This window comes from Montipora capricornis, unplaced genomic scaffold (genome assembly GCF_036669925.1).
Source record: "Montipora capricornis isolate CH-2021 unplaced genomic scaffold, ASM3666992v2 scaffold_439, whole genome shotgun sequence".
NCBI classification, from domain to species: Eukaryota; Metazoa; Cnidaria; class Anthozoa; order Scleractinia; family Acroporidae; genus Montipora; species Montipora capricornis.
This window is the reverse complement of record NW_027180172.1, coordinates 15,001-42,480: the sequence shown is the minus strand read 5'-3', so window position 1 is coordinate 42,480 and position 27,480 is coordinate 15,001. Positions and strand designations below refer to the sequence as shown.

The window sequence follows — 27,480 nt, the reverse complement described above, 5'->3', positions numbered from 1 at the left end:
GTAAAAATGATATTTTGATCAAATTTGTTATTCTGCACAAGTGTGCAAAACTACCGATTTGGTGCCGTTTACTTCTAGGCAAAAAATACTGGAAACGTTTTATTTGAACAAAGTTACTTTCAAGTGCAAAATAGTGGGGAAATAAAATTATCACTTTTTCTACCCATGAGAAAAATTATGATAAATGGAGTTTTGATCAACTTTACTCACGTGGGTTAAAATATGGGAAAATTGGTACTTTGGTATCATTTGCTTTCCTGGGTAAAATCATTCAATAGTGATTCTTTGATCATATTTATCAGTCTGGCAAAGGGTGGTAAAGGCCGCATATGATCACATTTACTACCCTGGGAAAAAGTGTGATAAATCATAGTTTGATCATTTCTACCAGGCAGAGCAAAAATGTGTAAAGGTGATGTTTTGATCAAATTTACTAAACTAAGCAAAAATAATGCGGAACTAATACTTTGATCACATTTGCTTCCAAGCGAAAAAGCATTCAAAATTCGTTTTTTGATCATGTTTACCAATCTGGCAAAGGTGGTAAAGTCCGCATTTACTTCAGACTTGCTACACCTGTAAATGCTTTGAAAAAACAGAAAATATCATTGTTTTTATTCAAAGGAGCAAATTTGTAGCAAATGCGGACTTTACCAGCTTTGCTACGTTTGCAAAATCAAGGAAAATTTAATACACCGTCTCATAGCAAATGTGAACAAACCTGAGCAAATGTGGCATTTGCAATAAATTAGCTCCAAATTTGCTACACGGGTAAATCCGTTTTTTCGTCCAGTGATATAAAAGGGTCACCCGTCACAACTTATGCAGGAATAGAACTGAGTTGTTCTACTATTCCTACACATATTGCTGTTGTCAGTAAATAGCAACTGAAGAGATACGTACAGAATCGAAACAGCCGGTCTTGCTGGAGACCAAACATATATTATCAAACACCATTTGATAATGACAGACAACATCCTACAGAAGTACCTCTCGCCATCGGCAGGATACGACAATGAAAACGATGACATCGATATACCCAAAACACCAGAGGGAATACCTCAAAACGATGACCTCGATTTGCTATACAACAGGAAATATGAAATGGAGGATTCTGCAGATGAAAAGAGTCCCCCAACATCACAAAGTCCCCCAGCATCACAAATGGAACCAAGGCACAAAAGCTACTTCCAGAAGAAACAAGAGCACAGCCTGTCTAAAACGTCAGCTGAAAACCAAAGAACAAGCAGGAAACGAAAATATATGGACTTAGCCTCTTTAGAGACTAATATAAGAAAATCTAAGGATTCCATTAGGAAACTTGAAGAACACTTAAATAAGAAAACCTGTCCAAAATCCTTCCAATACTCGGCAAGGGCTAACATCCTGTCGGATGACACTTTTCTCAAGGAAATAATACAGATCAAGGAACAAGCAGAACAAGGCTTTGTCAACGCACTCACGCGCTACCACAAAAGGCGCTTAGAAAGCCAAGAAAACAAATTTAAAAAAGCAAAGCTCTTCAAAAACAGTAGCAAAACTGCCAACACTCATGTAAATAGGTCGACGCGAGAACAGTCGCATTCGGCGAACACAGAAAACATTGTAAATTACGATGTAAATAAGGTTGAAAAACTACAGCAAGATTTCAACGAGCTTAAACAAAGATTGTACACACACGTGTTGCAGACTTCTTCAAACAATAAAGATATTGAGAAGTACAAAAGTCTCTTTCCTGAAAATCAAACCACTGTGAAGGGGCCTATAAAAAGTACAGGGATCAACACAAACATTAGATGCAAACAGCGCCGAGCACACTTTACTCAAAAACGGATTGCCACGCAAAGAAAATCAAATGAGAGATTCATTAAAAATCTCTCCAACCTCCAACTAACTGACAACCAAGTCAACGTTATTTCCAAAGGGCTCAAATTTGTCCCGACAGCAGTGACAGATAGGAAAAAAATTAGACGCCAACTCTTGCAAGACTTTGAAGAATTCGCGAGACGAATGCGTCTACAATACATATTCCAAGCAAAAAATACAGAACCGCACCCATTTCACGTCAAATCAGACTGGGTACCACCAGTTCAAAAGTCAGTTGCCCTTGAAAGCTACTTGGAAAGTGTCAAAATCCAACTTGCAGAGATCAAACCATCAAACCCTAAAAAAAATCTGTCACACAACGAATACAAAGCCCTTACAGAGCTTGTTAACAACACTGAGATCATTCTCAAAAAGGCAGATAAAGGAACAACAACTGTCATAATGAACAAGTGCGATAAAATACAAGAAGCTCAAACTCATCTCAACAATAGAGAACATTATAAACCTCTCAAAAACGCCATGGCGGAAGAAACATTACAAAGAGTTAATGAGCTTGTCACACGTCTTCACCAAAACAACTATATTGATGACATGACTAAAAAATGTTTTCTCAAACACGCAATCCCCCTAGAATCCCAATATTCTATATGCTCACTAAAATCCACAAACAAAATCCGGTCAGTAGACCAATTATTTCGGGCAAATCTTGCCATTTGTCACAACATACCACCCATCGGTGGGTAACCTTAAAAATATACTCATGCTAAACTGGGACTTAATACAAAATCAGCCTTTGCTGAACACTATCTTCCAGAATCCGCCCATCCTATCGTACAGAAGAGGTAAATCTCTTTCAGACAGGCTAGTTAAAGCTAAGTTATGAAGGCTACATTCAATTACAACTAAATCATGTAGGGAGTCCGTATAGGCCTGTCACTAATTCAGCCACTGAAGGCTACATTCATCTACAATTAAATCACACAGGGAGTCCGTGCAGGCCTGTCCACAATTTTTCACTGATTTTGGGGCTCATTTACTTTCGTGAACCCTTCCTGCTTACAGAGCAATACTAAAGAAATTCTCCCATATCTCATTTCAACCTTAAGCTTGAAAATTCAATACACAACATCATATTACAGTGTATAATTCACAAAGGCAGAAAATACCACAGAATCCTTTTCCAGCGAAAAATTTGTTGAAACAAACAACATATTTGCTCTTACCATGTACCATGTACTTCAGGTTCAAACCCTTTCCTGAAGAACCTTTTCCTTGAATAATGATGCACAAAATAGTCGGTAAGCTTTCTTTCAAATAATTTTTGACTGTCACATTACTTTTTTTACCTGACTTTGTTGAACCCATAAGTTACCAGAGAATTTTCCATTTGGTTTCAGTGTTGTACTTAAAACTACACTCATGGGAAAATATTGGAAATACAGCTCCCTTTGATTTCGGCTGGACGGGGGAAAGATTGTTGTCGCAGTCCATTACTCGTCGCTTTTACGATTCCAGGTATTTGTTTTCACCGCCTGCCTAGTTTATCCAACTGAATTTCCATTATTGACCTCCATAAGGGTATATTTTGTTGACAGATCCACTAAAATGCCATTCATGTTACAGGACTTGCGACACCATTGCAGGTTAAGTTTATCATTCTACTGTATCCACCAGAGAAATCTACGCATTTCCACTATCCTCTCTATCCTAATAAAATTTTTATCTACAAACGCGGCCTCAATTCTGCATTGTTTGTTTTGGAAAAGCGGGCTTCTGTAAACATTGTCACCTAAACAGAATTTGTGCCCAGTTTCACCAATCGATAAGTCGACTACAAAATCAAAGTTGCTAAAACAAAATACTTGTGAGGCAATCGCAGTTTTTGTTGTGTGAGGCAATCTTTTTTTTTTCCGTTGGAAATACCAGGTTAAACTGTCGGATCATTGAATCTATTTTCGATACGACTTTAGTTTGTTTACACGTACATATTCTTGTTCAGCAATGTTGTTGATGGCGGCCGCCGATTCATGTCACAAAAATTCGCTACTTCGAATTTCGTTATCTCGAATTTTTTGCTTCAAACCCTACGAAACATCGTTCAAAAATTCGATGACTTTTCATAGAAAATTCGCGAGAACAAAGGACGAATTTCGACGAACTTCATTTGCATTACTTTTGCACAATACTGTACAAAGCACAGAAGAGTACACCCTCTCCCAATCGGTGAAAGAAAATATCACGCATCTGCTGTATGTAGACGACCTAAAGACGTACCATAAGTCTCATAAGAAAGCGGCAATCATGGCAAGAACGTAGAAGGACAAGTTTCAAGACATAGGCCTTTATTCAAAGAGTCTAAGCATTCTGGTACATGTATAAAGCATGACTTGTTACTAACCAATCGTTCATTGTCAACTGCCTCTCGGGAAATGGTGGCAAGTCATGAGAGCCAATTATGTTAGAGCATTTTACTTACCTGAGCATCATCCAATGCCATCTATGTACATATGTCACTATGAATCAAGGATGCCCCCTCAGGTTAGTAAGCCTAACGTTTGCCAGTGTGGAAGAGAAAAGTCTGATCCTGAAGAACAACTATGTACATTTTGTGAGGAATGTACCACATTTTTGGAGTGTGCTGCCAAATAAGAACATGTACAGAAGTGACAAAATACCAAAACCGATGTTATAGTTGTCAAATAATAGTGAACCATGATAAGGTATGGCATATGCCACTGTCCAAACAGTAATGTTGACTGATTGTTTAAAAAACAAAGATAGTAAATTAAAGTATGTTGTCAAGTTTTCCTTGATTTGTTCAACTTCTATTAAATTAGTGTCAACCTTGTTGAAGAGAGTACCTGTATTTCTTAAGGGTTCAGATGCTTTCCCTAGCGCTTGTCTCTTGAGCTTCTGGGCTTCGGATTCACCTTCAATCTCCAAGCATTTATTTCGTTGTGCACTGGCTCAGGCCTTTGACGATTGGCAAATTCTCCAATCCTTGGTTCTCCAAGTTGTCGCAGACCATTGCCTGCCATGAATTCTAGCACTTTAGAGTGGTGTTGTGGACGGGTTTACATGAGCTGGCAAAGTTTTTTCAAATGCACCAAGTATTTCATGGTCTTCCTGTCGTTTCTCCTTATTTGGTACTTGCAATGTGCATTCATTGGAATTCTCTATGGTTCCCCCCATTTTACACAGCTCCCCTTTGTGGACATTGGCATAGGGTGAAGGGTATGTGGCTGCTTAATTGAGCTCATTATTTGCATAGCTTTGCCAAGACTGATCAGCACTTGGCTGAAATTCAGTGGTGCATTGCTGGCCACAAACGGTCAAGACATTACCTTCCAAAACCTTCATTTCCTCAGTATGTCGCTTCCAAAGGTCTTCCATCACTGCATCCTTCTCTGAGACACTAAGACAGTAGAGGAAGTAGTGGAACTCTCGGCTTCTTACCCTGGAACCAAAGTTCCAGCATGTCAATGAACCAATTGACATGCCCAATTCGCTCGTTTCTGGAGCACCATCATCAGAAAAGTGGAAAATAAAGTGGCACTTGTTTCCATTAAACAACTCATTCTTGTCCAAAATCATAAATACTAAGCCAGTAACTGTGCGAGAAACTCCAGGATAATTAGAAATTTGGCAAACATGACCACTATCTAAGCTCTTCACAAACTAAACAACTTTTAAAGGGCTACTGCGATGAAAATACACTTTCTTTAATCTTACCGGATATGAAAAGTACATCACCCAAATAGTAACTGTGCCAAATCTTAAGTCAAAATTCTAAAGAGAAGTCCGATAAATATGACTGTAACTTCATGCTCAAAGCATCCGCCATTACTCGAATTAGAAAAGTCTGAGTGTGAAAGGAGGATTGGGTCGAGAACGGAACTGACGTCATAGTCACAACAAAACTGTGAAAAACGTGGCTAATTCAGTATGCAGAGTGGGAGTTTTCGTTGGTGAAAATAGGTATATTTTGATCTGCGAAAAACTATTGAGTAGTTGTTGTTTTCAGCGTGTTGTGGCGACATTATGAGCTGCCGTGTTGTCCAAGGCTGTAGTAATTCATCGAATCCTGCAGCTGGGATTTCCCTGCATTGGTTGCCAGCAAACAAGGGTCTCTATGCGAAATGGAAAGCTTTCGTTTGCTTACACCGAAAAAATTTCGACCCAAAAGGCCGGTTCGTGGTTTGTTCGGAACATTTTACCGAGGATTTCTTCAAGAGGTTGTTCCACATGGAAGGACATGTAAGAAGGTTGGAACCAGGATCCATTCCTACTGTTTGGCGAAAATCTGAAAAATCCGTCGATCAGCTGCTCTCGCATAGGAGCCCTCATAAGGTTTGCATAGAGTGCTGCTATTATTTTATACTTCAGTTATGTTCAGCTTATATACCCTGTGCACTAATTGCAACTTGTTTTAGCTAGGAAATCTTACAATTCTTACTATACCTTCGCTTGCTTTGGCACAGGGCTAGAGAATTGTGCATTTAACAAGAATTGGATTCTTGTCGCTTACATGTGATTTCCATGTTTTTTCCAACCAATGCGATACATTTTATTTTGCAGATATTGAAAGAAATACGTGAAGAACATGATAGACTTAGTGACCACAGCACTGCTTTACCCCCGGTGCAACTGGAAACATTTGCATCCAGTACCTGTGTAGAGACCAGCCCTGAATTAATGCAGGTAAAATATTACGTCTCTATACTTTTTCTTTTATCACCTCAGTCATTCTGTACCCATACGTTTTTCCTCAGTTCTTTGTTCGGGTGCCTCTATAAAGAAGGTACTTTTGGTGCTTCGCCACATGGGAATTCTGGTATATAATGAGCCCACTTATTATTACCACCAGAGACACCTCCTCATCCCAACGGTGATATCATTCTGGCGTAAATACCAGAAAAAAAGTTTAGACACTCTGAATGGAAAAGAGGTTGTTTTGGCTGAAGATGGGCGCCATGGTAGCATGGGCCATTCTGCTAAGTACGGAACTTATACAATCTTCTGCTGTACAGTGGGCCTTATCATTCACATTGTTCTTGTGCAGGCAAGTAATGCAAGTTTGGAAAATCCCCATTAGAATGTTACTTGTACATCCTCCAATTCGAATACTCCACCTTATAATATTATTAGTGACTACTTTTGATAAGCAATAGTAATTGTAGTAAGGGGAGTACATTGTATGATTCCCAAGTAATCAAGTGGTCCAATTACTAAACCCGCTGAGAGAAAAATACAAGACACAAACAGACACATACTTGAGGTTCCACAATAAAACCTGTACCTTAAATTACTTTCTAGGCTACCCAGGCTGGAAGCAGTTCAGGAATCGAGTTCAAGGCCTTCAAGGAAGCATTCACCTATCTGTTAGACACTGGCATGATTGTTAAGTCCTTCATATCTGACAGACATGTCTCTATTGCTAAATGGATGAGAGAGGAGTGTGGCAAGAAATGCAATGAACTTGGAAAGCCAGTTGTTAATCACTTCTTTGATCTCTGGCACATTGGGCAAAGTATGTAAATAGTAACATATATCAAAAAGTATAATTACTGGGATAAATCAGCAAAATGCTTTTGATTACAAGAGTCGGTGGCTTCTCACATTGAATGGAATCAGTTTGGTTTAAACATGTAAGTTGCATTTTGAATAATCTGATTGCTATCAATGGTTTTTATCTTTCTGTAGAAATCCAAAAAGTCCTAACCAAACTTAGCAAGGAGAAGAAGTGCGAAATCATTGGCCGCTGGAGAAAAGCATGTGTGTGACACTTTTACTGGGCAGTAACATCAACCTAAAAATGCCTTGGGGAAGTTCAGCTTGCCAAATTTCAAGCCTTCCTTAGTCATGTTACTAACAAGCACAAGGACCTTAAAATAGGCTGTTCAATGCTTGCACCCATGGAAATATTATCACTCTAAAATTGTGGATGTCCAAAGGTGCACTGTACATAATCGTTAGAGTAAATTGGATATAATGATACTGCAACAACAACTTTCTTTTAACTGTCTTGTAACTTTCTAATCAAGTTTCAATCTATTTTATTGATTTGCAGTTTCACAGGCCTACGAAAAGTTATGTTTAGCCCTAAACAAGAGCACTCTCACAAAGGCAACAGAGAAAGCATCCTCAGTGGAACAAACAAGTTGTCTCGTGGGTTACCATTCAGTGGTTAACCAGTTTGCACCAAAAATGCTGGCCTTTTCCTACTTGGGTATGCTTTGCAGGTAAACAGCTTTTTTTCATTTGCTTAAAACTTGGAGGTCAGCAGATGGTGTAATAGGGCCAATAACTATGGGTTATTGACCAAGTATGAGGTCAAGATTGCTGGCTATATATTGGCCGTTCTTTTTCTGCATGCATGCAGTTGTGTCTTGGACCATAAACTCCCCAAAAAAGAATGAGGCCAATATTAAGTCATCTTGACCGAACAAGCTTGAGCAATAAAGAATTTATATTATGGCTTTCAGGTAAAATTTTCTTTCGGGACATGGCCGGTAGTCCCGAGAACGCTAGATAGCTCTATCTTGCCTGCTCGCATAGCCAATCACAGCACAGGATTTGATTCATCTTGCCCGCTCGCTGAGCTAGAGATATAATAGCATTAGCAAGTCAATGAACTCTATATTATATTTTAAGGTCAATATTAGCTGCCCTACATTTCAATTACAACCTGAGACGGGAAACAAAGCAAGACAGTCAAGGACAACCAAAGCTGACTGCTACTTATCCAAAGTATAAAGAAGGAGGTGCAACAGTAAGAGAAGCAAGGGTACCTCCAAGTTATGGTAACTATGTAACAATTGGTACATGCACAACTCCAGATAAGAACATTGCAGACTATTAGAGTACCAAGTCTAGTGGAACTTCTATTATACAATCCTTGATTTTACATTCTGTTTGAATGTAAAATCTTTGCTGCTTTAGCAGGAATTTGATTATAAAGCAGACTTACACGTAATTTCTTTTATTTCTGTATAATAGAGATTTCATCCTAAGGCATTGAATGGCATAATTATGTTAAAAAAAATTGTTCACCTGTTTTAAAATATGTCACTGAAATCTACCAGACCATGATCAAAACACCAACACAGGAACTGAATCAATTAGAAGAGGAATTGAAACAGCAGGTACCAGAGCCAATACACTCTATGCTTGAAAGGAGTTAAGGGAGGATACCATTCAAAAGCATAAATCGCGGAAGCTGAAAGAAACTGTTATTGTCCCCCCAACATGTACAGGTAAATGGCCTAGCACTTATTGCACGGGCCTACATACACAACTACACACACACAAAATTTGACAATGCCATTGATTGAAATTATTTAGATGTATTTACATGCATGTTTAATCTACTTCCAAATTTCAGAAGCAGAATTGCAGACTATAATGCAGAATCAAAGACTTCAATCCACCACATTTATGAGGAGTACTGGGACAAGGTCTTATAAGTGTCGCAGTGTGGCCAACCAAAACGAGGACATGTGTGTCCAAATGACAATGACAATGATGAAACTTAATCATGACCAAAGAGTGGGTCAATATATTATCACTTTGTTATATACCAAGAATTATTTTACATTGGTTTGTTCTCGAAAAAAGTTATGTTAATTCAGTCATAGAAAATGACAACAATCACAGAAGATCAGTAATGTGTTTCAACCACTGAGAAAATTATACTGATACTTGTACTACATGTAGCTATTATTACGAGTATATGAAAAACAGTTCTGAGTGGTATACATTACACTTTATACAGTTTTGCATTGATATGTGCACGTGCAAAAAGAATAAATTAACATTGATCCCATTATGTTCTGCATTAGTCCTCTTCGAAGCCATGGTATTGCCCATTCTCACTAGGAAAGGCTTTCCTAATAGCCTTGTAGGCACAGCAAGGAAGAGGATACCGCTTTGAACTTCCAACAAAGTCCCACAGGAGTCGAGTAAACTGTCTGTACGAGACTGACCGCAGAAACCTTAAATGAGGGAGAAAAACAAATATTCTTAACAAGAGAGATTGTTATTCAGTACCACAACAGATAATAATGACAGAACCTGATAATTTTTGCATTCAGCTTTGTTGTCTAAAATACAGTGTATGTAAAACAAAACCTAAATTTTATTAAAATATATCTGTAACTTAATAAGAAAAGCCTTTGGTGACAAGAACGATGGCTCAAGGAACTAGGGGAAAAATGTCAACTGATCAAAAAAACTGGAAGCAACCAAAAGTATAAAATTATTGAGAATGGTGGAATCTTTACCCGCACCAAACTATCATACAGTTTAATACTATAAAACATATATATTCAGCAATAAAGAAGAGATATCATGCATTAAGTAATATTGCTGCAACAAACAACTCACTCCGATTCACTCTTGAGACCTTGGCTGAAAAGGGTCCTGTAGTTTTTGCCAGCTTTTGTTTTCAGGGCCAATGATGCTATTTCTAGAACCCATTGATTCAGACAAACATCATGAAAGCCAGGAAGGAGGGTTATGCACTGATCCTCTAGTTCAACTTGGCTCATTACCTCCACAACACGATCGATTTCTTTGCAGCAAATGCATTCTTCGGCCTTAGTTATGGCTTCTGACGAACAGTGAGAACATTTACACCTGTGATACCAAAAATTATTGACTGAAATGTCACGTTTCACTTTCAAAACAAGTATATATTTTGCAAGTTATATATGTTTTGGATCAATATAAAGCAGTAAGTATAACAAAGTTTGGACTAAAAGCTCAATAATACTTGTTTAGACAATACATACCATGTATTGGTCTCGACCTCGCCAGCAAAGCGACGCTGATACATGTCATGTTCTTCTTCTTCATGTGCGAAATTTTGTTCGTAAGCTGCGGCCTCTTCTTGGGTCGCTAAAGGCTCTAAATTCTCGTGATATGGAATAAATTCCCCGTCACTTATTTCAGGAACGTCTTCGTTCAGAGAAGAACTCAATTCCAGGTCATTATTGGAAGAAAGAGAAGGAGAACTCAAGCGAGGAGACATGCCTCTTTTCCTCTATTTTCCTTCTTCGCATTTATTTTACTCTGTGTTGTGACTATGACGTCACAGAGAAACCCGCTGTAGTGATTTCGCGGGCTCTTCAGGTTTGTTATTAGAGCAATGGCGGACGCGATTTTACGGTTTTCGGATGCTTGTTTCAGGGAATTGCGTGGCTAGCTTGTAAAAAATTTCACCGATTCAAGAAATTTAGAGTCTAAATGTGAAATTAACGTGAGAAAAACCGGAAAAGAAAGTACTAAATTTTCGTTGCAGTAGCACTTTAAATCACTGACAATTTTGGACAAGGCAATGTTTGTGTCCATGCACTTTAGGTTTCTTGGCAGCCACACTTCCTGTTCAGCGTCATAAACTGAACTCTGGGTCCTGCACACTAATTTGAACTTGCGTCTGGAAAGATAATTTTGATATTTAATAGTTACAGCTTGTTTGAGGGCTTCTTCAGAATTATGAAAATCCTTTACAGCCTTTCCAAACACCCCTTGTAAATACTTTCCTCTTTTGTAGCTGGCTATGAGCTTGTCCATTGTTTCATTTAAGGCATGAGCCGCAATCAAGTCCCATGCACCAAAAATAGCTCCGTCCTCCCCACCATGAATGTACTCTAACATGTCCTTACTCTCCTGTCGTCGCCTGCACCGGGAACTACTTTTGACACCAGATACATGTCAAATGTTGTTGCATTCTGGGCGCATTTGGATTGGGCTTGCTGTGTTTGGCCAAGCATTACTTTAAATCTGTTGTACTTCACTTTCGGGGAATCAAGACTGTCTTGTTGTTCCTTTTTCTCTTGTCTAGTATCTTGCAGCACTTTCTCTGGAAATAAATACCTAACTTTAGCAGAAAATTATGAACAGAAATAGCAACTGATATTGCAATGAAACTAACAAAGCCAGTAAATATATACTAACAAAGTACAAGTAGTTTATTGTTACAATGGACACCATTGTTGATCAATGTTTGTAATCTTATATGAACGGGCTGGGTATTGTGCACACTAGCCCAGACTTCAGCCTTACAATGATAAATTAAGACTTACATTTACCCTGTTGAGCTATGATTCTTTGAAATACCACAACCTAAGACACAGTTTCAAATTACAAAGGACAAAATCATATGCAGAAAGCCCACACAAAAATTTACAGCTTTGAAATAAACTCGAACTACAAACCACCTTGGCTTTCTTCTTCATGAACCTTTTTCTCACGTCTTCTAAATCGGCAAACTTTGCAGTGTTCGTTTCGTAATCGGCTCTTAGTTGCTCTTCACTTTCCCTAAACTCCCTTTTCAATGTATTTTGCAATTGGAAGCGAGGAGCTTCCCAAAAGGCATGAATTTTTCTGTTTGTGTCACACCTTCCGGAATGCTTGTCCTTTTACCACAGTTTCAACTTTTCCAGCACAATTTCAACTCCCTAAAAACCACAAATTCAGCGACACATATGGTAAGAAGAAAGCCAAGCATTTAAGAAATTCAATATGGCGACAAGGCAAAATTCAATTCAAAACATGGGTTTGGACTCGCTGTACTTACGATTCTTCTTCGCCTTTCTCGCCGCTAGTGGACGCCATTATCCTAAACTTTGTTTTGAATTTGAAAGTACTATAGCATCATGGGGTTTTCTTATGTAAATGAGGCTTTTTTCACTCAGAGAGGGGTCCCAGCGCCCTTTTTTGCCTTTTTTTTTTGATCGAACTACCTTTTAAACAGGCACCTTTTAAAATTCAGTTTGTTTATTGACACCATCACTATCATCAAACCACGAAAACTGTTTGTTTGCATACACCGTGTCTCTGTCTAAACCCACAATATGCCTAAAAGATGGAATTGTACCGTACGCTAATTTCCATACTAAACAGCAATGAGTACCCTCTCTCACGTGCTAGCTTCGTTGTTCACAGATTGACCAATCACACGACCAAACATAGGGTTCCAAAACGAGTTGTAATCGCCAAAAATAAATTTTAAAGTGATGGCTTCTTCCAAGCCTCTGATGACGCCATTATTTTAGTCCCCCTCGTCACGTGACCCCAAGATCACATGTGGGAGATTTCCCCCTAGCAACAGGCCATCATGAACCACTACAAAACAGAATACAACACCAAAAGTGGCTACGAGCACAAACTACTCTACAGTACAATGATGTTGACATCGCAGCGAACAGTCTTGCACTTCTGCAAACATGGCAGAACATTCCAGATATAGTGCTTAGTATTAATACAAGCATAAGACAGCAATTATTACCAATTGCTACTTATAAGAAATACAAGCTACATCAACAAGTCGAAGAGATGAAATGTAGAATGTGTGGCCAAAAACAAGAAACAGTCTTTCACATTATGTGTCTTTGTTCGACTATTGCACAGAGTTTACACACATCATGGCATGACAAGATGCTAAGATCATTCTACCATTATCTACTCCATCTGTATGACTTTGAGAACGATCACTCCAAACCATGGTACGAACAACAACCGCCATCAGCAGTGATAGCAAATGATAAAGCTAAGATCATGTGGAACAATGCATTCTATCTCCCAGAACCTCCAGAAGACGGTGAAAATAAGATCAACACGGCCATCCATGACATACAGAAGAAAGAATGGCTGCTACTTGATGGCACAGTTTGCGGCATGGGAAAGATAGTAGACAGAACCAGCAAGACACAAACTTACAAAGTGGAATAAAACAAATGTATCCACAACACAAGGTTATACAAGTCAGCATAGTATTTGACTTCTTAGGGAACTATCATGCCCTACCATGCCCTCTGCATTAAGCCTATTGGTTGGCTTAATGTATTAAACATGTTTTAAACTTGTTTAATTTGCTACTTTTTATTTCAGTACACATCACTATTTGACATGGCAGGACATGTTCACTCAAACAGGAATCCTGCCAAAATTTGATTCAAAGAAATTATGGACGGTGCCGTCTAAAGATCAGTATTTGCCAGCATACTTAACGCCTCTGTGACCATTACCTTGCACAAATCAACCCAAAAAGAGTGTATCCTGTGGAGGTAGGACACTTGGTTTTGTGAATGTGAATAATAATTATTCTTACTGCTAACTTCCTTTGAATTATTCAAAAAAAGTTGAAGTTAGCAGTTAGCAGTAGTTCATCTTATTGGGGTCGGTGTAAAATAACAAATCAACATATCTGACGTGTTGATCACCAGCTATGTTTGGACATTTTATTTTTAGGTTTAATCACTATAAACATTTTTAATCATATTTTTAGTACACAGGGTACATAATTTTATAAAAAGGCCATCCAAAATCAGTTTGAGATAGCATTCAGTTTGATTAAACTGAGTTGAGTTAGCCAACAGTAAATGAGCGAACAATTATAAGATTACCCCCAGGGGAAATTGGGTGTTAATTTTTCGTTAGTTTGAAGTAGGGTTAGATTTTTCTATTCTTTCTCCATGCTTCACTGGTAATTTTCCACATGGCATAGATTTTGACAATACAATAATTTCGTTTAACTTAGGTACTCATTGATACCTTTTTCTTACCATGTGTCCACCTGCAGCAAAACAATTCCCCTCCAACTTGGGTCATTGGCACCAACCTTTTATGTGCAACTTGACAATGGAATGTGCAAAAGGCTCCATATGCTCTATTGGGTAGTGAACTGGCCCCACTGCCTTTTATTAACATCCATGGTTTGGATATAGCCCAAAAGAGGCCTTTTGAGTGTAATTAAGTAATCCGTATAAGATTGACTTTTGTTATTAAATTTATGAGAAAAACTAACGCGGAGAGATTTCGACGTTTCGATGACATCCTGTCATCATTATCAAGAAAAGGAAGAAATAATTTTTTGAAGAAAATTTACACAAGTAAGTAGTCAAAAAACTAAACCAAAAACAATAGTCTATTGTTCTAAGTCAGTGAATCATCCACTGACCTCACACAAAGGAAAACCCAAAGTCAAGTAAAAACTTTAGCACGTATTGAGTCTGATTGGATGTTAAGGCTTGGTCTGTACTTTTTAATCAGGAGCATCTCGTATACCAGACAGTCCATCTTTCCTTGGCATTTCCTCAGAACTGCAAAATTCTTGGCTAAGTCAAGAGATCTAGGGCTGGTATCATGATCTTGTTGAAGATGTCTGCAAATGGATGAAGAACTGCGACAGTGTTCTTCGATTCTCTGAAAAAGATGTCGAGTTGTGAGGCCTATGTATTCTGCATCGCACAGAGGACATGAAAATTTGTAGACCACACTGTGTTGATTGATCAGAGAGGGCTTTTGTTCTTTTACGCCAAGTGCATCACCCAGTTTACGACTAGTATAGATGGGCTGTAGAGGTGTTCCGATTCTGTTGCTAAGGTTGTTTAGTTGTTTTCTTAAGACGTCAGCAGACTTTTGGTCTTTGAACGGCAGCAGTATCTGCACAGGTTGTTCAACTGGCACAACAGGGGGTGGACTCGAAACATTCGATAGCTTGGATTTACTGAAAGATAAGATTGTAGAATCGACTAGTTCGTTCGGATACTTCAGCTTGGAAAAAATTGATCTAAGTTCTTTACATTTTACATTTTCACAGTCACGTTGATCGTAGGTACAAAACCTCGCTTTTGAGAACAATGGTACACCGTGCATACCGTCTGTCATCAACGAAAGAACTTTTTGAGCTTGAATGTAAAGAACTTAGATCAATTTTTTCCAAGCTGAAGTATCCAAACGAGCTAGTCGATGCTACAATCTTATCTTTCAGTAAATCCAAGCTATTGAATGTTTCGTCATCTTAGCAAGATGAAAACCTTGATGGCGGGCAAGCTTTGAAGATAGTTGAGATTGAAAGTGAATTCATGGGGGAGAACTTTGTCCCAGGTTTATTAACCATTGGTGGTTTGGGGATGGTTCCCCATTACAAGGAGCTCCATGACGTGTACGATGGAGTACCATTAGTAATGGCTCATGGACTTCCTGTCTCCAGAAAATCCCTCTCTGTGCAAAGATTGCAATGTCATTAGTTGGACAGGCGCAAAGCATTGGAGATTATTATAAATGTTTCCATCTTTAATATTAAAAAAGGTACAGTGTGATAATTAATTAGGGTGGATTGCTATATGTACATTGTGTATATGTGGTATAGTGGAATCCCGTTAATACAGTCACAAATGGACGAAAAAAATTGGCCGTATTAATGGAGGACCATATTAACCAGGGTGTTTTTGCAAGAAAACTAATGGCTCTTTTGGCAAGAAGCCCAAAAAATTGGCCGTATAATAACAAGGTGACCATATTACCTAGGTGGCCGTACAATGTAATCTCACTGTGTCACTCACACTTGAGCCCTGTCCCCCATGTCGTACACACTATGTTGCACTACCGAGTAATTTCATGTAATGATTAGTGCATGAGTAATAATTATGGCCCCACGGCAATTTTCAGAAAGTTCTATAATGCATTTTTTTTCAACAAGCAGAAAGTTTGCACACAAAAAATCATGGCAATATGAAACTGCTCGCAGTTGTTGGTGACTGTTTGTCTGACATTCAATTTTGTTGTGTTAAGCAATATTCTTTGAGCATTTACATTACACTTGCTTTAGCCCCATTTCCTTAGAGTCTATAACTGCTGGTATTTTTTCTCTTGTAAATTAAGTAATACCGTACTTCCTAGATACCTGCCTGTGAACTGTATTCAAGCAGAAGGGGAAATGGAGATCAGTGATCCACCGATTTAACATCAAATGCGAGCACTCCATATAGTTAACTTTTAATAACCACCAAGCAGGTATTGATTTTTTAACATCTATTTCTTTCTTTTTTGTGTATAGAATATACAGTAGCTGGAATATTATTAACATGTTCAAGGGCTCTCCCATTCTGGTGGGATGACGTATCAGACTTCAGCACCTTGTTGTACGGACCTTCAACCAGGTAAATTAATGAAACATGAATCAGTGCCAATTAGTAGTCAATGCTTGATAAGTTAAGGAATGGAGCGTAAGTAAAAATCATGAACAATTATTAGAACAAAGAAGTAAGGAACTGGCAAGATACAAAGGACAAAGAAGGGCAGTTACTGACTGAATTGGACTCTACTCGGTCTTATTTAAAATACCATTACTAATTAATATCAATGACTATCTGTCCTGTCATGAATGATATTGCAACAGTCAAGCTGCTGTTACACATTGAAACTTTTACCTGAAACTTGTGTGCAACAGAACCGTGAACAAGTTTCAGCAAACGTTGCACTGTGTAACATAAAATGGCGAAACATTTTCGAAACCTGTTAAGCTCCATTGTCACAGTGTGTTCTTGGTTAGGCCCAGATAACTACAACCATGTAAGTAATCTTGGACGGGAAACCCTTCAATAGCTGTCCAGTTTGAACTCAGTATATCACCCAATTCTGAAGAAGAACATAGAAGTCACTGTGCGTGGTGTTGCAGACGGCTGTCAGCGAAGATCAGTTACTGGAAGTTCTTCTGCCAGCTCCTGTTATCCGATTCCTGAGTCACCAGAACACCAAAAGCAACTTGGGGATATGAGAGTCATCTGTAATGAGCCTGTGTGGAAAGTAGAAATGACTGAGAAAGGAGAAGAACAGTACAAGACATGGTTAGGAAAGCAAGTGGATAATACTGAAAACAGGTTATTATTTGATTAATGGCACTTAACTTGTGTAAATTGATTGAATTTCCTTTTTAGTAAGATTAACAGTAGGCCTTTCCAGCATGAGCAAACATGAGCATTATTTTTTTTAAAACTTAAATCTTCCAAATACAAAACAAAGGCATGAATGATTTCAAATATGTTCATATTCTATTCAACAGTTACATAAATACCACACCAAATCATAGATAAAAACTAATGTTATTTCAACGTGGAAAACTTTATTAAGTTTTACACTACATGTACATGTGTTACATTTGGAAAACACCCTTCTTTTCATTAAAATTAACCAAAAATGTTTAATATCATTTATGGTAGACGAGAATATGCAAAGAAGCACCTTGGTCAAACTGGACATCCCAATGCTTCTCAGCTTGACCTAGCAAATTTCTAACCTGCAATGAGGCACCAAGCTGCAAGAGCTACAGAAACTATTGTGCAAAGAATTGGCCACGTAGCTGATGCTCTCAAACAAAATAAAAACAGTGGTTTTTACAAGTACTAAAAGTTGCTTGAAAAGTTTGTTTAAGCAGTTACGATGTCACATTTGATGAAACTGGTGTTTTTGGCCTTCTATGAAAGAGCAGAGGAACTTTTGAACAACTCTGGTTTTATCCCTTTGATCAGCGAAATATTGGTATGTTTTGCACTGGCCTCAAAAAGATTTTCCATTGGATTTTAAGCACTCTGAAAGAATTAACCAGACAGGAGTATGAATGCCAAGCAAGAGTTTTGTTAGGATTTCAAACTGTTACTGCCACTGTGAAAGAACTGGTAGCTTACACTGGGTTTTATGTGGAGAAGGCTCATAAAGATGCCGCCTTGAGTGGACTCCCTTTGACCTTGCGTAATTTCAATGACAGTATCATGGAAACCAAACACAAAGAAGCCAAACAAGGCAACTACATTTACAGTGGTGGGCGAGCAGGTGAAACGGGTAAGATAGACTATCAAAAACGAGTACTCACCCAACAATTCTGTCACGAATGGGCATCTGTTGAGAACCGAGAGAAGAAAGGGTGCAGCTACTCGTCAGACTTTAAAGTCCACAAAAACGAAAATGAGGATTTGCCAAAACATCTAAACAAAAAGAAAATAGTATGAAATATTAAATATATCTGTATAAATGTAATAAAAAACATACATGTAGCTTCTTTATCTCCATTCATTTAAAATAACTCCTAGACTACTATATACACTGTATATAGATATATAAAAAGTTGTTTCTTAAGTGGTTGAGGAAAAATTATGAGGAGCCCAAAACTTCTAGATCCTAGCCCTGGAATCCTGGGTGCCCAACACTTGTGCTTACACTGTATATGAAAAAAGTATTTTTTCCAGTCACCCCAAAGGCCAAAGTTAGTCACTTGTGGCACCCAGGCACTTCTAGTAGACAGCCCTGCTTGTTGTGTATGTTGCTGTTTAGTTGAATATCATTGACACACTCACAATGTTCATTATACCTACCTGCTTGTTTAAAACAGCACATTCCTTTTCAAGACACCTCAAGAACGTCAATTCAAGAGGAACCATCTTCTGCTACCAATAGATCACTCTCTGTTCCTGAAATTGAGGTACATGAAGGCCTTACATTAAAGCACTAACAAAACAAGTTCATGGGGCAAATTTTGTTTGACTAATTCTGGTCAACATATCTGTAAGGCCAAAGATAATTTGTATAGGAGTTCTAAACCCCATAGAAACTCAGATCACCTATGAACTAATATAAATACACAAAAAATAATAAATCCGAAGGATACGTTAAGATGTGAAAGTAAGAAATGAAATTAAAAAACCCTACCTACTTAAAAGTCACAGATTAAAATAATGTCTGGTAGAAACTAATCATTTATTTCTAGAAACAAATGATCGATTTCGGTGAACTGAGTTCTGTGATAGAACTAGGAATTAGGACAGGCTAAAATTGGATCATATTAACTTATCCGGCTCCATTAATTGTTCCAGATAAAAGAATCAAATACAGATGTCAAAGGTGGTATTTCTGTTAGTCCTTGGTCAAATATCGACTCCACATTAACCCAACAGATGACACAAAACTATCTTCAGGCAGCGAAAACATACTTCCAGTCGTCTAATGTCATAGAAATTACGACCAAAACAGCCAGAGAGTTTGCTTCAACATCCAACACTTGTACGGTGACTAACTCAACAGTTCAACGTCTTAACGTAACAAGAGCCGATCCAAGAGTAACACACAAGTTATTTACTATGAAGTTAATCTCAAGCAAACCACAACAGCTGGGCACATTTGTTATTGAAGATCAAAAGAAAAATCAGCCATCCTTCGAAGAAAAATCGTTATTCCATATGAAGACGTGCTAGGATTGCAAATAGATGACAGAAAAATTATTCTGGACACGTACCAAAGACCCCAGACATTTTACAAAAAAAAGGATGAGTCCGCCCGTCAGAGTTCGACAGCTGGTCAGAATATCCCAAAGGTTCTGATACTTCTGGGTCGGTTAACAAGACTCGACTCGAAATTAACTTCCACCAGCCAAACAAAAGCGTAAATGCTTTAATTCAGTCCGACAGATACCTTGAGATGGCAGCCAACGGGGGAATACGAGAAAACTACCATCAGCAGAGGCATGAGATCATCGATCCGGAGGCCCTCTTTCCCGTAGCCAAAAACCCCCAAACAGTCCGCGCAGCACAGCTTACCGTCTTAGAACTACTTAAACAGCCAGATGGAAGTAATGTGTCTTGGCTTATAAAAATGTTTGGTGGAATTCAACATCTTTTCAAGCAATCTTTAAGCCAGAGTAGTCGTCATGTGCCTATTAGTTGCGTCGAGAAGGAAGAATGACCATGACACACGGTAAGAGTTGAACCTTGTCCCGGAGCTTTAAACAGCTATCCGCCGCTATATCAGCATAAATAACACTTTAACTTAATTAAGAATTCCTGGCGCTCAAGTGGGCAATCTGCTATCAGTTTTGAGACTATCTCTATTACGCACTCAGTTTCAAAGTGTGCACTGATAACAACCCACTCACCTCTGTATTGTCCTCTGCAAAACTTAATGCCACTGGTTTGCGCTGGATTGGGGAGTTAGCTGATTTCAACTTCACCATTCACTATCGCCCACGAAAAAGTAACATTGATGATGATGCTCTATCTCGAATGCCTTCTGACGACATGGCTTACATGAAAACATACACAGAAATAGTACCACCGGATGTCGTTCAGGCTGTTGCATGTTCGGCAAAATCCCAAGACCAAGGACAAGTGAACTGGGTGTCAGGCCTTACAGGAGATCACAACGTGCTACCACATGACCCAGTAAGGATTGATCAATATACAGTACCAGTAATTGATATAAAGTCTGCACAAGCCAGTGATCAGGTTGTTCGTCAAGTGAGTGATTTAATTCAGCGTGGGCAAAGACTAACAACAGGAGAGAGAAAACGAGAGTTAAGCGAGACGCAACATCTCCTGTAGGAATGGGATAACCTTTCCCTCGACAAGGAAGGTGTACTCAGACAACATAAAGGAACTAGGACTCAAACTATTGTACCAAAGCAGCTTCGTCCACTCATCCTTAAGGAACTCCATGAAAACATGGGTCATCTTGGAGTTGATCACACACTAGACCTCGCTAGAGAACGCTTTTCTTGGCCTCACATGCAGAGAAATGTCGAACACCATATTGGACACGTCTGTCAGTGCGTAAAACAAAGACCCCAACGCTGAAGACAAGAGCTCCATTAAAACCCATCACAACCACCTCGTTTTTTGAACTTATTGCCATTGACTTTCTTCATTTGGAGAAGTGTAGCAGAGGGTACGAGTATATCCTAGTTGTGATGGATCATTTCACACGCTATGCCCAGGCCTATGCCACGAGAAATGGCAGCTAAGACAGTTGCCCAAAAACTTTACAATGGTTTTGTTTTCCGATTTGGTTTTCCCTTAAGGATTCATCATGATCAAGGGGGAGAATTTGAGAACCGCCTCCACCGGGAACTGGAGGAGTTGTGTGGCGTGGAACATTCTCATACAAGCCCTTATCACCCCCAAGGGAACGGTCAAGTCGAGCGATTCAACCGGACACTTTTGGGAATGCTCTGCACCTTGCCAGATACTCAGAAATCACGTTGGGCAGAACACTTGAACCATGTAGGACACGCCTGCAACTGCAAGAGGCATGAATCAACATTCTTCTTACTCTTCGGTCGCGCCCCTCGTTTGCCTGTAGACTTGATGTTTGGAATTGAAGGACAAATCAACCATGAGAACCACTCACAATGCATAGAAAAAGGGAGAAGAGCAATGACAGAGGCCTATGAGCTAGCAGGCAAGAAGTCCAATGAAGTAGGAACAAGGGCCAAGCAACGTTATGACTGCTTTGTACGAAGTTCAGTATTGCTACCTGGTGATAGAGTTCTTGTACATAATCTAAGCGAGCAAGGTGGACCAGGCAAGCTGCGATCTCATTGGGAGGATCGAGTTCGTGTAGTAGTTAGCCGTAAGGGTGACGATAGCCCCGTGTATGAAGTCAAGCCAAAGGTTGGCATTGGTGGAAACAGAATTCTTCATAGGAACTTGCTATTGCCATGCAATTCTCTCCCTATTGACATCCCAAGCAAGAGTCGCCGCAAGAGTCGCCGAAAGAGAGCAGGAAGAGTCCAAAGGGATAAGTGTAGCAATGTTCAACAGATACCTACACCACAGGTTAAAGAACTATCAGATGGAAGTAGTAGTGAAGAGAAGTCTGTCATCATCCTGACGAATCCCCAAACTGGGCAGACCCTTAAAGAGGTGGTTACTCAGGAGCACCCGAAACTGTTAGTTGAGGAGAAAACACCCACGCCTACAAAGCCAGAGCATGTAATACCAGACAACCATTGTAAAAGGGGAGACGAGTAGTGACCACACTGTTCTGGAAGGAATGGAAGTAGGTAGATCTGAGAGTGAAGATGAGCAAGACCTTCCAACCCAGAAGGACGACAGTCAACTAGACTCTCCTGAACTGGAACCCAGGCCTAAACGACAGAGCCACCCACCCACCCTTCTGAGGTACAACACATTTGGCAATCTCACCTAAGAGACCCAAGCTGCTACACACGCCATATCCATCAACAGTGTTTTGGGAAGTCAGTTCCCACAGTGCTATTCTCATCTTGCTTGCAGTGCAGGTTTACCATTTGTGCACCAGTTCCAGCTACCTACACACCTGCCTCTGTATCAGAGTCCAATGATCTTTGGCCACCCCAGCACCTATCTGCAGTACCCATTAACGCCTCACCCTGTTGTCCACCCGGGTAACCAGTACTCGGGATACCAACCTGTTATGTATCCACCAAAGGATGGTCCGATGCAAATACCTGTAAACCTGGACTATGGGCATGTACCAGTAACAGCAATACGCGTCACAAATTGTTGAAACAGACACCGTTTCTCTCGAATTTTCTGGAAAAATCCTGAGATTTCCACTTCACACTGTTTTCCCAACTGATATGTGCCTTCTCCCTCCCCAATGTTGAGCCACACGTCTTTTGAAGCCCTGAGACCACTGTGATACCCAAATCAAATTTGGGGAAGGGGAAACAGCCACAAGTGTTTCAAGATTTTAGACGTGTATTGTCTTTGCGTCTGAAGGGCGTGGACGGGTAACGTAAACGTTGGAAGAGTAATTATTGTTGCCTGCTGTGTTTATGTGAGGAGTGTTCTTGTCCTGACTGTTCTAGACATGAAGTAGGAGTTATATAAAGAACCTGTGCAGACTTCTGCATATAGCGATTTTAAGGTACTTTTGTGGTAAAACAGTTTAGTGGAACAGCTCGGCCTATTAGCGTATTGCGATGGTGTTTAAAGGTATAATCGATAGCTTGACTCGTGCATGTGCAAAATTTCTGCGGCGAGTGTTTATAGAATTGCACATAAGAAAACTTATAAGAGGCGTACTTTTGAGGAGATGTGTAAAAGAGGTCGCAAGAAAAGGTTAAGTGACTGCGCCAAAAGACGACTGATACGATGCATTACAGTCTTGAGGAAAAGAGAGGGAAACTTTACCTGTAAAGCACTGATGGAGGAAGCCAGAATTCAACAAAGGGACGTATCTGTAAGAACAGTTTCTCGTTTTCTCAATTCACGACATTACTACTATTTGCAGACTGGCAGAAAGGGGCTCATGACAGTGGCAGGCCACAGCAAAAGAGTTAAGTTTGCAAAGTACATGAAAGCCAACTACGGCCAGGAGATTTGGACAAAAGGAGTTTCCTTCTATCTGGATGGAACAGGATTTACGTACAAAAGAAATCCATTAGATCAGGCTTGTGCACCAAAAGCTCGTGTCTGGAGAAAGAAATCAGAGGGTTTGGCTCCAGGATGCATAGCAAAGGGCCACAAAGAGGGAACTGGGGGCAAAGTACTAAGACTGATGGTGGCAATTTCTTACAACAAAGGAGTTATCTCCTGTTAACCATACAAGAAAATGACTGGTCGTTATTTCGCTGCGTTTATAGATAACCATTTTGATCGCCTATTCGCAGCTGCTGACTAAGGATGTAGCCGAACGTTTTTATAAGATGAGGATCCCTCTCAAAGGTCGGCATTAGCACGGGCAGCGATGCAACGCACAAACAGTACCTTAATCAAACTATGTCCAAGATCTCTGGATATGGCGGTCATTGAAAATGTGTTTCCCATGGTGAGTAGGATGTTAAAAAGACAAGCAGTGCAGCAACAACTACGCCGAGAAACATTTGAACAGTTTAAGAATCGTGTTATCAATACATTTTACTCTATATCTTTTGAGACTGTGAACAATCTAATACGCTCTTTGCCGAAACGAACTGATATGGTGATTAGAAATACGGGGAAGCGTATAAAACTATTAAAGAAATACCACTATTTCCATTCTGTGGATAACTGCGTGAGATTTCTTCTCGCAAAATGTAAACTTTCAGAGACAATATTAACTATCGCACTATTCGCCAAAAATAAGGGGGGAGGGGTGGTGTTGCCTATTTCAAAACACAAGGGGGTGAAAATTGCTCCAATGGCCATGAAGGCGACATTTAACGATTTTTACATAGCAGAATGATTTTTTCCAGTCATTGTATGAAATTGATTCGCTATTTACTGTGACATGATTTCTCTTGGAGCTCCTGAGAAAGAAGAGTGAAGTACATTGCCTCTTAGTCTCAAATAACTACACAATGGTGTCAAAGGAACACGGAACCTTTTCATTCTTTTGCTGTAATCTGAACAGTTCTATGTACAAAAATAAGCTTTGTAGAAAATTACATTATTAAAATAGATCATTTGTTGTAACGACCTGTCGACCTTCTTAGTGCTGAAAGTCAACGATTTACCACTGTGTTCTTAAGTAAAGTAATTATACTACCATAGACTTTAAGAACTATCGGTTCACCACAGTGAAGCCCTACAAATAGCCTTATTGAATAGCTTAATCAAGAAAATTATCCCTAAGGTGCATGTTCCGTGATCTGTTCTATCACTTAAAACACTTTTAGATGCAGTAGCTTTTGTTTTTGGTTCCAAAGAAAGGCAAAGACTATTCCAAATACCATGATGAATCGTGTAACACTTGAGCCATAGCACAGATTAAAAAGGTCAACAACTCGGCGGTATTTACATAAGATCAGTCGTAATTGAATTAGTCGTCTTGTGGGAAAATAAGTCGACTAAAACATTTCCCACACGTGGGACTGACTTCTGCTGTTCCTCAGGTACTTGATGGAAGAGATTGAAGACCCGTCACCAAACCTTCATCATCTGATACTCCCTGTCATCAACAACATTTAGCAAGAGACATGCCCTCATTTATCGCGCTGAAAATATCTCATTAGCTTAGGTAAACATAATTACCCCTTTTCAAAAGTTGGAATATAGGTCTTCAGAAAGTGAAGTTTCACCAGCGACCTCACTTTCCCGCATGTCTTAATTACTGCGTGTATGTGTCACACTGCTTTAAATTCCCTTATTTGTTTCTTTTCCTTTTATTTTCAAATATAACTGAACAATAATCGGACATCCTAAATTTCTCTTTCTCATCTGTGCACGAACCAAGCAGGTATATTCCATCAATGATCAAAAAATTCGTCTTGAACACAAACTGTTATTCTTTCCTCTCTTCAGACTAAATACAATACTCGTCACAAATCATTGAAAGACACCGTTTTTCTCGAATTTTCTGGAAAAATCCTGAGATTTTTACTTCACACTGTTTTCCCAACTGAAATGAGATTACAGTGTATCTTATAAATAGGATATGTTACTGTAAAACTCTGTTGCTGCAGCCTTTTATCGGAGAGTTATAAGTCAGGATCCTGCCTATAGTATAGTTTAGTTGTCAAAGAAGATGTGTACTTTTCTGTAACATTTTCCTTGTGGGTGTGCAACCCCTCAACGTGTAGTATTTCACAAGTGCAATTTCTTTGGAGGGGAAGTTTGTTAGGGTGTACACGTGACATTCGTGATGTGTGACATATGAGGTAGCGTTTTTACATCCAGGACAATTTACACGAGGATGATGTTAAAAAAAAATGATTGTATGAGTTTTGTGGAGCGACAAAATACAACGCTTGTAGTGCAACGCGTTTGTGGTTTTATTACTAAGAGTACCCATGGGTAACACCTGCTGAAACATGTTTCGCCAGGAGCCCGTTACCCCGAGCTTCCATCTTCCATACTGACCCTCTGAGTCAACCGTGTCCCGTATCTTTTTATTTTTAGAAGCACCTCCCATGGCGGTTTTTCACGGGTGTTTTTATAATAGCCAATCATAAGAGAGCTCTCGTCTCTACTGTCTTACATCACTTGCAGGCTGCGTGAAAGTATTTCAATAATGGTGGAAAGCACGGAAAGCTTATCAGATGAAAGTTCTGGTATCTATGAGGCAACCTCCCCAGAATACAGCACATCTTCCAAAAGCAGTAGCGAAGAAGTGACTCCTGATAATTCTGCAACAAGTTCTAGCCGGGAATAAGGAAAGACAAAAAAGAAAGGAAGTAGTTCAGCAATGACACAAGTCACCTGTTCGCGGGTAAGGAAATGCAAAAAAGAAGAATCTGCTATGTTGGATAGAAAAGAAATGGAAGAACTTTCTGCTTGGATTTTTAGTGCAGAACAAGGAAACAATGGTGAAGAACAAATATGACTGACATTGATGAAAGATTCAAGGATAAACTATCAGAGCAATTGGAAATCTTTTGCTGAACATCTTTTAGCTATTCCTCAGAAACAACAATTTCAACTTTTGGTGTCTGGGTTTTGCCGAAAAGTTTCGAAATTAGCAAAGGAATCGTTTGAGAGTTCCCTGAAAAGCTACAGAAAAGCGGCATTTTCTGTAGCATGATGAAATTTTTTGTCTAATTTCCAGCCTGGCAAGACCACACAGGAGCATGTGATTCTGGACGGGTTAATAAAGAAGTCAAACGAAACCTTTAGTCAAGAGTCAGTTCCTTGTGTTGTGATCATACATCATGAATCTGTTTACACCATCATTCCATGGTTCGTACAACTTAAGGCAAACGAAATTCAAGGACTTTTTAAGGACAAATTACAGTTTTCAAGGACTAACATTTATTCAATAAACTGAAATGCTGGGTCCCACTCAATGGAGTCATTTGCGAATTTTAAATAGACCAGCCAAGGTTGGTCACATTATTTTATACTGTAATATTTTGTAAAAACACTTTTTAAAAGGACAGCAGTCACTAGCCATGACTTGAAGTTGCATCTGGGTATAGAAATAGTATTTGAAGATAGAAAAATCATATTGTTCATAAAAATGTTACTAAGATGATGATGATGTTTTAGCAGCCTTCTAAATTGCCTTATCTTTGGCTGCCTTTCTGAGTGTTATGCTCTTCCATACGACTGAAACCCGATTCTGACCTTAGATCACAACTTGAAGTAACTTCTTTGGGCAAAATGTACTGACCAGCACAGACTGAGTTAAACTTGAAGTTGT

The 27,480-nt window shown here is 39.3% G+C and overlaps 1 protein-coding gene and 1 pseudogene across 1 annotated transcript; one reads left to right on the top strand and one right to left on the bottom strand.

The window, feature by feature from the left end:
• Positions 1–963: 963 nt before the first annotated feature.
• On the top strand, positions 964–2,571 carry LOC138035947 (uncharacterized). Its single transcript, XM_068882337.1, has one exon. The coding sequence runs from the start codon at positions 964–966 to the stop codon at positions 2,569–2,571; it is 1,608 nt and encodes a 535-aa protein (XP_068738438.1).
• A 1,851-nt stretch (positions 2,572–4,422) lies between these two features.
• On the bottom strand, positions 4,423–12,444 carry LOC138035946 (uncharacterized; annotated as a pseudogene).
• Between the last annotated feature and the right edge of the window lie 15,036 nt (positions 12,445–27,480).